The 15,535-nt window shown below is 34.6% G+C and overlaps 1 protein-coding gene across 2 annotated transcripts; it reads right to left on the reverse strand.

The window, feature by feature from the left end:
• Window positions 1-5,494, reverse strand: LOC103400454 (protein STRICTOSIDINE SYNTHASE-LIKE 5-like). Of its 2 annotated transcripts, XM_070814922.1 has the most exons (5): window positions 5,437-5,494; window positions 4,754-5,252; window positions 796-1,103; window positions 517-649; window positions 1-396 (listed from the first exon to the last, which is right to left on the reverse strand). In XM_070814922.1, exons 2-5 carry the CDS (start codon window positions 5,198-5,200, stop codon window positions 115-117), a joined length of 1,170 nt encoding a protein of 389 aa, XP_070671023.1. In that variant the 5' UTR covers window positions 5,201-5,252; window positions 5,437-5,494; the 3' UTR covers window positions 1-114. The 2 variants fall into 2 exon arrangements, with proteins under 2 accessions (XP_070671023.1, XP_028945967.1); XM_029090134.2 differs by lacking the exon at window positions 5,437-5,494 and having other exon boundaries at window positions 4,754-5,278.
• Between the last annotated feature and the right edge of the window lie 10,041 nt (window positions 5,495-15,535).

Raw genomic sequence — 15,535 nt, forward strand, 5'->3', positions numbered from 1 at the left:
TTAATTGAAAGGGAAGGATTTCTATCTAATAATATCAAAGCAAACGTCACAAAATGGGATATTAAATATTGAAATTTTGCTACAGTCAAACGCCCACCCGGCTGAAATTGCTGATCATATAATGGCTGCAATCGGTGGGTTTTCTTGAATGTTAAGGCGGAGCATGTAAGGATAAATCGGCGAACCGCAGTAAATGTAATTACCAATCTTGATGCCACTTGAAATCATTGACAATCCTGGATCATAGTAGTGAGCAATCAAATTTCCTTCTATATCAACGGCCAGTACTCCACCATTCTTCTCCACACTGGGTCTTAATTTGTATTTCTCCATAATTGCCATCACTTTTCTTATGAAAGGATATCTAACAGCCAAATCCCATGCCAATGAAAGCCCCTGCGTTCAAAATTGCACACGAGAAAAAACTTTCAATTTTGAGCCCTTTACTAGGTAATCTTGGAAACTTAAAGGGCATAACTGCAAAGTGGTTTATAACAGTCTTAATTTACTAATTACCATTGACATTGCAATCCAGTAATGGCCTTCTCCATCATATCTTATGTTATCTGGCAAGCCTGGAAGATGATCAATAAAAGTATCCACGCTTCCCTTTTTCTCACCTTGTATGTAAAACTTTCTACACCTCCTCCTGCAAAATGCATAAACAGAAAGACAGTCTAACATGTTACGCTATCACTATTAGGCTATCAATTTACATGATGCGTTCGAACAACAATTTATAAATCAGACAAGCTCATATCGCATGCAAAAATTGTAAACTAGTTGACAACGTACATTGGGGTTTCGCAGTAGATTACGTGACTCTGATCCGGTGAAACCACCACGCCATTAGCGAAGTACAGATCGCGCAGCAGCACTGTGGTCTGTTTGGTTGCTGAATCGTAGCTCATGAGTCTTCCGTGAGGCCGGCCCTCCAAAATATCCCAAACATGGTCTTTCATATTGTATTTATATGAAGCATCTGTGAAATAAATCATGCCATCCACTGCTACATCTACAGCGTCCGTCAGTAAAAATTTTACACCCTCAGCCTTGTCTGCCAGCACCTTTACCTCACCCTCACTTGTTACATTCAGCAAGCCCTGCCATACACTACATTTAATTATTCTGTATAGTATATACTATAGATAAAGTGTCTAATGCCTTTTTATCCACAACATACTACGTCTTCATGGGATACAATACCATACAATACCTTAAAATGAACATGTAACATTTTTATTGTTTTAGTTTGATTTATTCAATCCGGCTACCCTAAGTAAAGAGGGGTGTGTATTAACACGTGGTCATGTTCGTCGTGTCAATTGATTTTTTTTAATGTTAAATTATATTTGTTAAAAAAAACTAATTTTGCTTTTTATTAAAAAAAATATTCAAAGAAAAAAATGAAGCTAAACATCAAATCGAGAGTTTTATTTTGAAATTTACATTCAAAGTTATTTTGGATTGCTAGTTTAGCTCCAGTTAAGTCATTTGTATCTTTTTCACTTGTATGAATTATAAGCGATGACACTACTCTTTTCTATACTAAAAGAGGGGAGAGTTTGGACCTTTGAGAAACATTGGGTTGAAAAAGAATAACCTATCCACTAGGCCAATATCCACCATTTGTCACTTGTAATTTTTTAGAATTCTAGTTTACAAAGTGTAAATTTTGAAAGCTTCATAAAATTAGCGTTATCCGTTAATATATTTAGATGGACATTGTTTGGCTTCTTAGATGATGGAGTTACAAAGTGACGTGTAAAAAGATGATCTTGAGAATGAATGTTTGTATTATAAATTTGCACGGTGAAATAAGGTCATGCAATCATGTAAAGAAGAATAACAGCTTTTGAAACATGTTGATACACAACATTAGGTCTATCTTGGATCAACTTAGATCTGACTGTAAATGATACAAATGCACAAGAACACAAGAATACGTGGTTCATCCCGAGTTAATTGGGGCTTCAAGATGGTGTAGTTTCTGGTTCACCATGTAAATGTAGATTACTCTGTGAATGAGGCTTGTGGCCTTTTAGAGAATACAGGTACTAGGGTTATGAATGAATGACCATCTCTAAGAGCAAGTCCACCTCTAAGGACTTTGTGCCAGTATTCAACGCATTTATCCACTCAAATGAACAGTAATATATATCATTGAACAGTAATAGGCCAAAGCATCTCCACCCCTAAAAATATGCTGGCACCCAGCCCATATAATATTATATTATTTTATTCATATCAATTAATATTTTATCATTTAATTTATTTTCTCTTTTTTCTTCCTTTCTCTCGAAAGGTCTTTCTGTTTCCTTCCCACTGCTTTCATTCCCTCTCCTGTCCTTTCTCCCCTTATTTCTCCGACCAACCGTCCCTCTCCCCTTCCTTTTTTCTCCATGTTTTCTTCTTCAAATAAGGAAGCTGATTATGTACCTGAGGAAGAAACCGCCAAGGTCCGAGCACATAGCATATATCTTCTCAAAATTCCCAAAATTCTAATCAAATGGGCAGATTAAACAGAGCATTTAACATGCAATTGAGGCATTGTTGATGGGTTCGGCTTCAAAATCCGAACTTGGGGAAGTGAGGCGTACGGGAAATCGGGAATCGGGAAGAGGAATGAGGGATTTGAGATGGGGTGTAGTGTAGATGAAGAAGGCGTACGGGAACCCGGAATCAACCTCATGGGAAATCGACAGATGGTCGTGAAGGCGCACAGGAAATTGGGAAATTCGAAAGTGGCGCTCGTGAAGGCCGGCTGACGTCAGATGGCCCGGCATATGGGTCTGTCGATTTTAGGCTGGTCTTTTGCCTGGCTTGAGCTGGGTGCCGGTCAAAATGCACCGCTGGAGTGGATAGCCTAGGTGCCGGGCTGATTTTTTGGCTGGGTGCTGGCCTATCAGTTCCCTGATGGACTTGCTCTAAGATGAGGGTGAGAGATCCCTTTTACAGGACACGAGCTCCCTACCCTTTTACATAGCTCATGTGGGCCAACTACATAAGCATTGAGGTCCACATGTGGTCCAAAAAAACACATACCATATCTATACTACCTATTAATATTTTGGGTAAACTGTCGGTTTACCCCCTGAACTTTCACCTCACTTTCGATTTCCCCCCTGAACTTTTCTATTGGAAAATTAAGGACTCAAACTAATTTTTTTAGCCAATTTGCCCCCTACCGTTAGTTTTTCATATATTCCATCCATATTTCCGTTAAGTGAGACCATGTGCATAACATGTGAGGATAGTTAAGTCATTTCAATTTAAAAATGATTAAAAACTGAAAATAAATAATAATAATAATTTTCCCTCTATTTTTTCCCGCTAATTCCTATCCTCAATTTTAATTTTCCCTCTCATTCCTATACATGAGAAATAACATATGGTGTTATTGTCTTCATAAGAAGCTAAGTTAATCTTTTTTTTTAAGCATGTACTACCATTTTTATTTTCTCTAACAAATTAATAATTTGACAAATGCTCATGGTGTTATTGTCTCCAAAGCAGTGCATTAATATAAGAAACATGTCCATAAAAAAGACTAGGGTTTCTTATATTAATGCACTGTTTTGGATACAATAGCACCATTAGCATTTGTCAAATTATTAATTTGTTAGAGAAAATAAAAATGGTAGACAATAACACCATATGTCATTTCTCATGCATAGGAATGAGAGGGAAAAATAAAATCGAGGATAGGAATTAGCGGGAAAAAATAGAGGGAAAGTTTTGCTTTTTTTATTATTTTCAGTTTTTTAATCATTTTTAAGAGTGAAATAACTTAACTACCCTCACATGTTGTGCACATGATCTCACTTAACGGAAATATGGATGGAATATATGAAAAACTAACGATAGGGGGCAAATTGGCTAAAACAATTAGTTTGAGTCCTTAATTTTCCAATGGAAAAGTTCAGGGGGGAAATCGGAAGTGGGATGAAAGTTCAGGAGGTAAACCGACAGTTTACTCTAATATTTTAATAGGAGACTTTTTGTCAACAAAAGAAAAAGTACGGACATTAAAATAACTTTGAACAAAAAAGTTCTTTTTTTTTTTATTCCCTCGTCAGCATATCATCAAAGCATTTATGACTGTCTCTCTTCCTCCCTTTCCCTTTCACTTTTTTTTTTCAACTTTTCTCTCTTCCATATATATTTTTCTTTTTTAATCTTTTTTATTTACACAAACATAATGTGTGGGCTTCTTTTATTATAAATTAAGAAGATGATTTTAACACGCTATCTTTAGTCTTTTACAAACTCTTGTTTAATCTTAACTGTTGATTTTGTTTAACTTATTCAATATGATGACTATAAATAAAAAAAAAAGACTTGTGAAAAGCTAAAAAAATGAAAAATCACTTTCCTTTTATAAATCACATTTTTTTGTTTTTAAAATTGCATTTTTTGTGCCTTTAGTACTACGGTCTAGTAATATTCATTTTCATTCGTAAGTGAGAGGTCTTAAGTGCAATTCTCGTCAAAGGTTAATTCGAACTACATTATTGCTAGTCTATTTTTATGAAGCTAAACCTTTCTTCCTCTTAGTATAGATAATATAAAAAAAAATTGCATTTTTGAGGCCATTCATTAAAGTTACTATTGAAGACTATTCGTACAAATATAAATAATATTTAGATATTTACTAACTAACAGTATTCTATGTACTTTCTTTTTTATTTGACCCAATAAAAGAATGCCACGTGTTCAAATTAATGATATGTTCATTATTTTACTGACTAACCTTATCGGCATCAGCCACTAGAACTTCATCGTGATGCCCGAAAGCGAGTCCGAGCGGTCTGCCGCCCGTGTTGACCCAATTCTCCACCGCAAACTCGGGATTCTCCGACTCGTTCCTCTTGATTCGCTTCATCCACCCGTCTGCACAGCCAGTGTAAATAATCCCTGATCTCTTATCATAAGCCACGTCCTCCGGCCCCAGCAGGACTCCATACCCCACACGCTCAGCTCCTCGAAGCATGCGAGAGTTTTGAGATGGGGCCTTCTTGATTAAGTGCCGAGTCAACTCGCTAAACGGCACGGGGGCCGGGTCGAACGAGTCAAGTTGGTAGATTAGGGTTGCAGCAAAAATGGGGATGATCAAGATTAGAAACAGAGAAGTTGGAGCTGAGAGCCATGATGATTTGGAGCTGGGTTTGGGTACAGAAACCGAGTCTGCTGAGTTCATTGACTCGGGTATGGCGTTGAATTGAATTTGTGGTTTGGTTATGAATGTTAAACTGTCCCACATCGCTGGGGCGAAGAAAATTAAAGGGGTTTAAATAGTATTACCCCACTCTAATTAACATCGAGGTCTTTTGTGGTAAAATTTCACACCTGATGAATTAGGTAGATGATTAAGTTGGGGACAATATCGGTGTCGTGAGACTGACCTGGCGATCCAAAAATTCCAACGATGAATACTGAACAAACTGATCCAAGTCGTATAGCGAACCGGATAGGATAAATACTACGGATAGGATAAATACTACGGACCCAAGTGTTTGGTGTAGTCTTGCACTAAATAGTACCCGGATTAATTAAACTGGGCCTACATCCTTATACGGTATACACTTGCTAATTTATCCAACCCAAAACCTCTGTATTATTAGTCGGATAGGAAAACAACGCTATCGTCGTCTCCGTCAAGATTTCTTCTTCTTTCTGTTCTGTTCTAAATTTTTGTTGAAGTTACAATTCCTTTCAAAATTAAGGTTTTGAACCCCAGAATTTAAATTCTGTGAAATTAATTAGGGTTGGACAAAATTTAAATTCTGTAAAATTAATTTGGGTTGGAAGATGAAGCTTCTTGGCTCAATTTCTACTGTTGCGACAACCCACCATGATGTAAATTCAATTAATTGATTTCCTTGACAGGATCTAAAACTCGACGACCTGCAAGTCACCCTTTCACCGGAATCTGGAACCTCTGTATTATTAGTCGGATAGGAAAACAACGCTATCGTCGTCTCCGTCAAGATTTCTTCTTCTTTCTGTTCTGTTCTAAATTTTTGTTGAAGTTACAATTCCTTTCAAAATTAAGGTTTTGAACCCCAGAATTTAAATTCTGTGAAATTAATTAGGGTTGGACAAAATTTAAATTCTGTAAAATTAATTTGGGTTGGAAGATGAAGCTTCTTGGCTCAATTTCTACTGTTGCGACAACCCACCACGATGTAAATTCAATTAATTGATTTCCTTGACAGGATCTAAAACCCGACGACCTGCAAGTCACCCTTTCACCGGAATCTGGATTGTGTGCAGAAGATCAATGACAATTGATTGTTTGCAGAAGATTTACTACAAAGAAAGGGCAGTGCCCCTTTTTGGATTATTCTATCGATTTTTTCCTTTCTTTTTTTCATTTTATTTACAATTTTGACATTGTCTTTCATAAAATATAATGCATTACTGCATAGTCGGTTTTTAGTCCGATTCTACACCAAAAGCCCAACAAATTTAGTCAGTACTATCCGATTTACAAATTATCATATCCGACTGAAATAATCAGTACAATCCGAACTGCCAAACGAGATGTGAAATTATAGATATCCAAATATCTAGTACACTAACTCAATAGTAGCATTAAAGAAAAAAAGAAATAAAAAACTTCCATTTTAATCCTTAAAAAATATGAGTTTTAGACTATAACCTTGTGTAAGATTAAAATCCAATTTTAGTCCCCAATATATTTAATCATCTCATTTATTAGTTATATTTTGATGTTCTATTTATCTTTTTATTCCTATTTTAATGTATTTATTACATTTAAATTTAATTTTCATTTCATTCATCATAATATATTTTAATGTCTACGTTTAGGCAACTAATTTTTTATAATATATATTCCGATTATAATTTTGTATGTTCTTCATTTAGGTACATTAATACATTTGAATATTTTGGTATATTCATCGATACAAACATATGGGTACATTAATTCAATATAATGCATTTCGGTATGTACATTTTGGTACACGCATTTGAGTATTGACCTTTAGGTACATTAATTCAATATACTATATTTCGGTACATACATTTTGGTACGTACATATTGGTACATGCATTTCGGTACTTTAATTCAATATAATATATTTCGGTGCATACATTTAGGTTCATTATAATATATTTCGGTACAATCATGTAAGTACAAATATTTGGGTACAAAAAAGTCAATTTTATATATTTTAGCACAGTCATTTCTGTACACTTATGTATTTATATATTTTTGTATCACAAATTTCTTTTAATATTTTCTCATTTATGTTCATTTATAATTAAAGAACTAAATATGTGCATATTAATAAAATCAAAATTTAATGTGGAGAGATTAAATAAAAATACACATTAAATAACAAAAATTGAATATAAATTTGGATAAAAGTACACTTCAAGGGATTAAATTGAATATGTAATCTAGCATAAGATTTTTTTTTTTTAATTTTAATCTTTTGCAAAGACTAATGTTCAAAAACCCCTTAAAGGGTTAGCCAATGACGTATATATATATATTTGTATTTAGCTATTGATCCATTGTGTATTTAGTTTGATATATAACTAATAAAAATGATATAGTGTGAGTAGGGTATTCTTCTAGTGCTTTGTGTTTCCTTTTTTAACCAACTATATCTCGAGTTTAAATTTTAGGGCTATTAGCTGTAATAATATATTTTGATATTTGGTTGCAAAAATGATCAATGTTTATTATGTCATTATGTTGTTATTATGTTATTGTTGTATCATCAATCTATTATCAGTATCTCGCTGTTACTAAAAAAATGATCATAATGTAGACTATTATAATGAAAAGCAAAATATAACTTTGAAATAAAAAATTCAAGAAAATAAAGAAAGAAAAACAATCTAGTTGCCAGGTATTGAGAGGTGAATCACACATCAAGGAAAAAAAAAGAGATTTTGCATGTACTTATAAGTAGTTTGACTACTCCCCATATTACCTATTGATTTCATAATGAAACATCAATTTTCTGCACGTAGTAAGTGGGTTTTTTAATTTTTTTTTAACTTTTAAATAACAATAATTATAAATTAACTTGTTATTTGAAAAAGTAGAGAATAAAATATAAAAAGGGCAGATGACGCTTTACTGCGATGGCAGAAAGCAATTACGTCTATGCACTTTGGCGTGGGTTCGATCTCCATCAATCTATTTTCTCTCTAACAACTAACAATTTAACTGCTATCGTTATTAAAAAATTATAAAAAATGTTAAACAATAATTAAAAAAAAAAATTAGTTGCCACATACGTTAAAAAGGTTAGTATATGGTAGAGAGACCACATTTTATGCTTATAAACCACATTTCAATCATATCTCTAATAACAATAGAATCCACAATATAAGTAGTTATGATCTTTATTAAAAGAATGGTTTAGATGTGTTCTCCAAAATCTGTGCTAGGGGTGGGCACGGGCTGGGTCGGGCCCAAATTTGGAGGGATCGGACCGAACCCGCATTAAAAGGAAACGGGACGGGTTGGGTATTGCAAATTTGATCACTGGAACCGGACCTAACCCGACCTATTTGAAACAGACCGATTCGGGCCGGGTACATGGGTTCTCTGTTTTTTTTCCCCACCCAAACCCTTTGTCGGTAGTGCCACCATCTGATTTCCCTTGCTTGTTGACTTTTGAGTAAGATGACAACGATGGCGACGATGATGATGGATGATCGGATGACGATGATGGGGACGACGCTGAGTTTTGAACCGGCAGAGACACCACCTAATACTTGTTCGCCATTCAATCCACCATCATAGAAAACCCCTAAATCAGTAACCCTAGGTCCTAAAACAACACAATATACCCCAATCCCCAAATAAAAAAAACCCTAACCTAACCGAACCCCAAAATTCTGAAACCCTAGAATCAAACCAAATTCTGATACCATGCCTTGAGATCATCCACGGAGATCTTCTCGTCGGGCTTGGCGGCATCGACATGCTGTTGTTGGCGCAATCGTCCTCGATCACGTGCTTGATGGTCTGCGACTCCAGCATCACCGCCTTTTCGACCTCTAACGACTCGCCGTCCGAGCTCTTGAGGGTGATCTTCTTCGATGATGACGACATGGTTGGTGACGGTGATAACGATGGTCTCGAAACGACGGCGCCAAACGGTGAGAGGAGTGACTGGTGAAAGTCAAGTTTGATTTCTTTCTGGTGATGAGGTGAGGAAGAAGTGAGAGAGAGTTGTGATGGAGAGTGATGTACACGGGCCCCAGCTAAAAAATAAAATTAAAAAAAATGAAATAAAGAAAGAAAACAATGTAGTACAAATGTACTACCACTTGAGAAAACAAATGAAGTACTACTAATAGTGTAGTACCACCTAACCACAACAGATATCTTTGTGAGAATAGGGAGAAACGGGCCCAGCTAGGGCCCTGTTTTCTCAGGCCTTTGCACCCGCCCTGCCCTGATAATTTTGTGAACTACCCCGGCCCGTCCCTTTTTGTCTTTACAAATTTTAGACCCGGCCCGTACCCACCTCGAACCACATGGAACCGGCTCACCCCGTGGGCCTAGGGCCCGTTTGCCCACCCCTAATCTGTGCTCCCTTGTGTTTTTTTTTTTTTTAAATAAAAAGAAAGAAAATGACAAGGGTTGGCCGGTATACTTGAAATTGTAAATGAGTTGGTTAGTGTATAAACGGATCCTGTATAAACATATACTAATAAGAGATCAAGTTTCAACGCCCAAAGCATAAGCATAATCTCTATATTGTAGTTAATTTGCATGTAGGGTTTTATCGTTTTTGAATGATGATGTCAACAACTTAACATTGTTAAGTTTCGAGGCAAAGGTCAAACTTTTGGTATTCATGTCATATGGCAATGTTGCCATTTGGCTCTTAAGATGTTTTGGGCGATTTATACAAATAAAATGATCAAGGGTTGAGATAGTAAAGGGATTCAACGGTTATGATTCAAGTGCCATAATTCAAGGTTTAGTTAGGCGGTGTTGCATATATAAAGACTATCCTTCTGCTCACTGTAATCAATCAATCTTGTTAATGTAATCAAAGGCTTTCTTGCTCTTCACTTCATCTCTCGATTAGAGCGTAGAGATTACTTTTTTTTTTTTTTTTACATTAAAGAATCAATCGTTAAATCTATCATGTGTTATTTAAAACTAAGATATTAGACATATACTTGTATACAATTGGTAATAAAGATTTCTTGATCTCTAGATCGGTCGGCGAGGGTCTCAAAACCATTTTTTTTTTGTTTAACAGTATACTCATCCTGGAAATAGCTCAACCATAAGTTCCAACAGCTGAAAGAGCACGGTAATTGACCAAATTTAATTTTATGGGTTTATTATATATCCCTATTTAGCCCGCCTCTTGGACCTTGCTGCTTTTTTGTTTTGTTTGGCTGGCGTCCGTTTTGGGCCTTTGCATTCTTAGTTCTATATTTTTGTTTATTTATCTATGTATTTATTTATTTTTCTATCTAACTTTTAAGAATTCAATTTTGATAACTCAATAATCAAATGTCCCATTCGGCTTCTACAATGAGAAGTTTAGAAACCACGTTTTGTGATGTTATTCATGTGATATAACATGGATGACCGACGGATAATATGATCGCTATATTTTACTTTCAAGATGTATAAATATATGTTATAAATTGATTATTTTTGTTGATGTCAACGATATTCTACATTATATTAATCTAAACAACATGAAAACTCCAATTCAGGTGCAGAGGGGAGCACCCAAGTATACCAAACAACATGGGGACTCTAGCACCTTTTGGCTAAAGCTCAAGTCTGTCACTTGTAGGGTATACTAATAAAAAAACAAATGCACCTTTTGGCTTATGCTCGAGATAAGCATTCTTCTTTTAAGATTGTTACTCTTTTCAATGGTGATAATGTACTCTTTTTCCCTACTGATATTGCTAGTCTTGTGGTAAACTTTTATCGATCCTTATATAACTCTTTATTCACTCCAATTGGAATTGAAGATATTTGTGGTGTAATTCCGCCTATAGTTAGTGACAGGGAAAATCTTGCTTTTTCTTGTTTATATTCAGCTGATGGAATCAATAATGTTGTTTTCTCTATATATCCCTCGAGTGCTCCAGACCTGATGGCTTTCCTGGTTCTTTCTATTCGTCATGTTGACATATTGTTGGTTTAGATGTTATTGCTTTTGTTCAAGATTATTTTTAGGCGTGGCTGGCTTTATGCAAATGCTAATTGCATCTTTGTGGTGCTTATCCCTAAAGTAGAAGGGGCTGCCACCATTGCTCAGTATTGGCTCATTACTCTTGCTAATTTTTGTTCAAAATTATTCCCAAGATTCTTGATGATCAGCTTGATCCTATTGCCACTCGCATGATTTCTCATTAGCAAACGACATTTTTGAAAGGTAGACATATTAATGATTGCATTAGACTAGTTTCAGAAAGGTTCAATTTTATGGACAAAAAAAGCTTTTGGTGGTAATGTGGCCATAAACTTATATATTGCTAAACCTTTTGATGCTTTAAACTGAAACCTTCTTCTCCACATCCTTTCTAGCTTTGGATTTTCACGTATTTTTGTGGATTGGGTGCATATTTTATTACAATCAGCTCGTCTTTTAATTTTTGGTAAATGGCACACCACATGGATTTTTCTTTTGCTCTCAAGTTGTACGTCAGGGATACCCTCTTTCTCCACTTATTTTCTATCTAGTAGAGGAAGCTTTGAGTAGAGGTTTATCTTTGCTTTTCTCTATTGGACAGATCACTACTATTTCAGCTCCACGAGTTGTTGCCCTCTAACTCATGTGATATATGCTGATGATCTTTTTATTTTTTGTCATTTGAATGTTGGATCTCTTTGTTCTCTTCGAAAGTTCTTGGATAAATATGGTAGTGCTTGGGGACAACTTGTTAATGCAAAGTCAAATAACATCAAAAGTGTTGGTGTCATAAGATGGAATGTCTAATTTTTTTTCGAATAGTACTTTTTATCTCGGCTCTACTTCTCCCCATCGTAGAGTGCATGTCTCGAGACATCTTGGCTTTCATATGGGTGCTGTTCCTTTCACTTATCTTGGGGTACTTATTTTTCGTGGTAAGCCAAAGATAATTCACTTTCAAGCTTTGGTAGATAAGTCTAAATCTCGCCTTTTAGGTTGGAAAGGTAAACTTCTCTCAATGGTTGGATGACTCCAATTGGTGCAATCTATTTATCAAAGCTTGTTTCTCCACAGCTACTCAGTTTATCAATGCCCAGCTTGCCTTTTAAAAGCATCTTTCTGCTTGTGCACAAAATTTTATTTGGCCAAAGAGACTTGGCTTCGCGAATGTTAGTAATTGTTGATTAAAGTATGGTGTTTGGATCTAAGCATGAAGGTGGGCTTGGTTTTTGTGATTTGGCTGCTTTGAACCTAACGACTTTGATTAGTTTTGGTTGGGATGCTTTACAATCCCTTTTTTGTTGGGTCCTTTCACTAGTCAACGTTTTCGTCTTGCACCTTACAAAAAAAGATATCTATTTACGGTCTTCTATGTGGCACAGTTTGAAGTGTGCTTTGCCTATTCTGAATAAGATAGTCGTTGGATTATTAGTGATGGGAAGTCAGTTTTCTTTTGGTTTGACAAATGGTTGGACAACCCGATTATTGTCCCTTTATTATTTTCATTCATTTTACCTACTGTTCTTCCAAGGGTTTCAAATGTTATTGAAGCTCAAAGTTGGTCTTTACTAGATTATTTTGTAGATTTATTTCCTTCTGTGGTGCAACAAATTCTATATCTACCTTTGTCTTTAATTGTAGAGAATGACAGATTGATATGGGAGCCTACATTTATTGCAAAATTTTCCTTCTCTTGTGGCTATCATCTTATTCGACGAAAATATAGTGATTGTGCTTGAGTTAAGGTTATTTGGCTGCATTTTATTCCACCTCGACTGTTTATTTTGGTTTGGCAACTTCTTCGTGATAAACTTCCTACCGAAGGTGTAGTACAACTACGTGGTATTTCTTTGGCGTCCATTTGTTGTTTATGTCATAATTTTGAGGAATCTACTGTTCATTTTTTCTTCGGTTTTCGGATATCTAGGCAACTTTGGAGGTGGTTAACATGTCAATTTGGCACCTTTTTGTCTTTTTTAGATTCTCTGCTGTTTTTGTGATGCCTATGTACGTAAACACTTTTTCCCAACAGTTGCACAATCTCTGGATTTTACGAGTCTTTCTACTACTTCAGCTATTTGTAAAGCTCGAAATAAGTTTCCTTTTTAGGGTCGCCTATTTTCATCGTCTTTGCATGTTTATTAGTTCTGAGATCGTTTATGGTGGAAAGTTTATTCTTGGTTATTCTCAGCATTTTGACACTCGTATCATTCCTTTTTTGGGAATCCAACCTATCCCTCGCAATGCACCAACTATTTTAGTCTCCTTCTTAGTTTACTTGGATTAAACTTAATACAAATGGTTTATCTAAAGGAAAAACTGGTCATGCTGCTTGTGGAGGAGTTTTAGGGATTGGTCATCGGAACTATTTCTTAACTTAAATGTGCATCTAGACATACATGTTTGTCTCACTTTTTTTTTTTTTAACCTTGTGATGTTGTTCAATCTGTTTTGCAGGTTTAGACCTTTAGGATTGCTTTAGAGGGGTTAGGTTTCATGTCCCCTATTTTATTCCTTCTATCTTTACTGTCTTTGTTTCTAGAAGGGTAAGGTTTATGTCCATCCCCTTATTTTTCATGTATTTTTCTTGTCCTTTTTTCTTGTATTACGAGGGCGTTAGGTTTACGTCCCCCCTGACTAGAAGTAACTTGTTTTTTTCATTATCAACAAAAATTTCCTATTACCGTCGAGGTTTGTCAAAAAAAACTACATAGTGATGTTTCAAGTATGCTGAAGAATTAGTCATGAATCTCCAATGAAAACTTTGCATATATTGACCCATCAATTTATCTTTGATATCAAAATAGAGCGATAATTTCAATAAATAAAAGTATTTATTAAACCATTACTTTATGACTTATACCATATTTACTTTTATTTGGCTTGCCTCCGGGCCTTCCATTTCTTGTATTAATTTTTATTAATGAAAGTTCTCTGTTTGTCCAAAAAAAAAATATATTAGCACCTCATAAATTTTTAAATAAACTTCACATACTTAATACATTACACATTTACTTTTTTAATTAAAAATTATCTTAATACACCCCACTTCCTTCCCCATAATATCCTCACATCCCACATTTTTAATATACACCTTACATTTTCTACACACACCCCACATATCTCAAATCTTATAACACTCATTTTTAATTTTGCCAAATGATTTCAAACCATCTGAACGTTAGTTTGCCGAATGATTTCAAATTGAATGATTTTAAAAAATGTTGAGGTTCATTTGAACATTTTTCAATAACAATAATAATGATTTCAAAGCTTTCGAAACACCGATTTCGTGTTCCATTTGTCAAAAATATTTTTTTATCAATCAACATGTTTGTAGTTTCATTACTTAAGGTTTTATTCAACAATGGAACATGAGAGAGGTTTTGATAGTTGAAGTAGATAAATAATATGTTAAAAGTGATTTGTGATGTATTTATAAATTTTTTATTATTTTTTAAACTTAATAAGGTCAAAATTATCATTACATAATAGAGTAAATAAGTCATGAATATTAAATTTTAATGGAGGATGTATTCAACATTTTATGAGATGTAAATATAAAAAGCCTTACTTTATTGAGAGTTTTAACGAAAAGCCCACGATACTGTTCACTTTAATGAAAAACCACATTTTTACACTAAAAAGTCAAACATGTTACTATTCACTTTACTCTTTATATTATCTTTATCATTAAAACTCAAAATTTTCAAACCTTTTTCATTAGTTTTCTTTACTTTTTTATTTTTAATATCAAAATAGAACAAACCATTATTGTAATCTCAATAAATAAAAAGTCCAACTAAGAACGCTGTACTATCAACAAATAGGACAAGGATTGTCTTCCCTTCCTTTTTTCATGTCCTTCCATGCTCTCCTGTTTTGTGTGGTCATGGTTAAGTCACGTTAACATTATATATATATATTTTTATAAAGATAATAAGACAAAAATAAATAGTAATATAAAATGTTGACGTGGCTTAACCGTGACCACACAAACAGGAGGGCATAGAATGACATAAAAAAAAGGAAGGGCAGACAATCCTTGTCCCAACAAATAATAAGAAATCAAATCAGTCATATCCGAAATTTTAATGGTTTCATGCATATATAACAGTCTGAAGCGAACCTGTTTTCCAATTGTATGTGCCGGGCCCGTATAAGAGATTAGGCATCTTAGCCCTGGTTTGGTATTGATGTGATTTTGAAAAAAGTGGGTATAAAAAAAAATTAGGAGAGTTTTTAGTGTTTGGTAAACACTCTAAATCAACTTTATTTGAAAGTTTTAAATGAAAAAAACCAAAAACATGAAACTGCAAAAAGCAACTTAAAAAAAACAGCTTATTGAAAAAAACACGGATAAACAG

Source organism: Malus domestica, chromosome 02 (assembly GCF_042453785.1).
Source record: "Malus domestica chromosome 02, GDT2T_hap1".
Classification (NCBI taxonomy): Eukaryota; Viridiplantae; Streptophyta; class Magnoliopsida; order Rosales; family Rosaceae; genus Malus; species Malus domestica.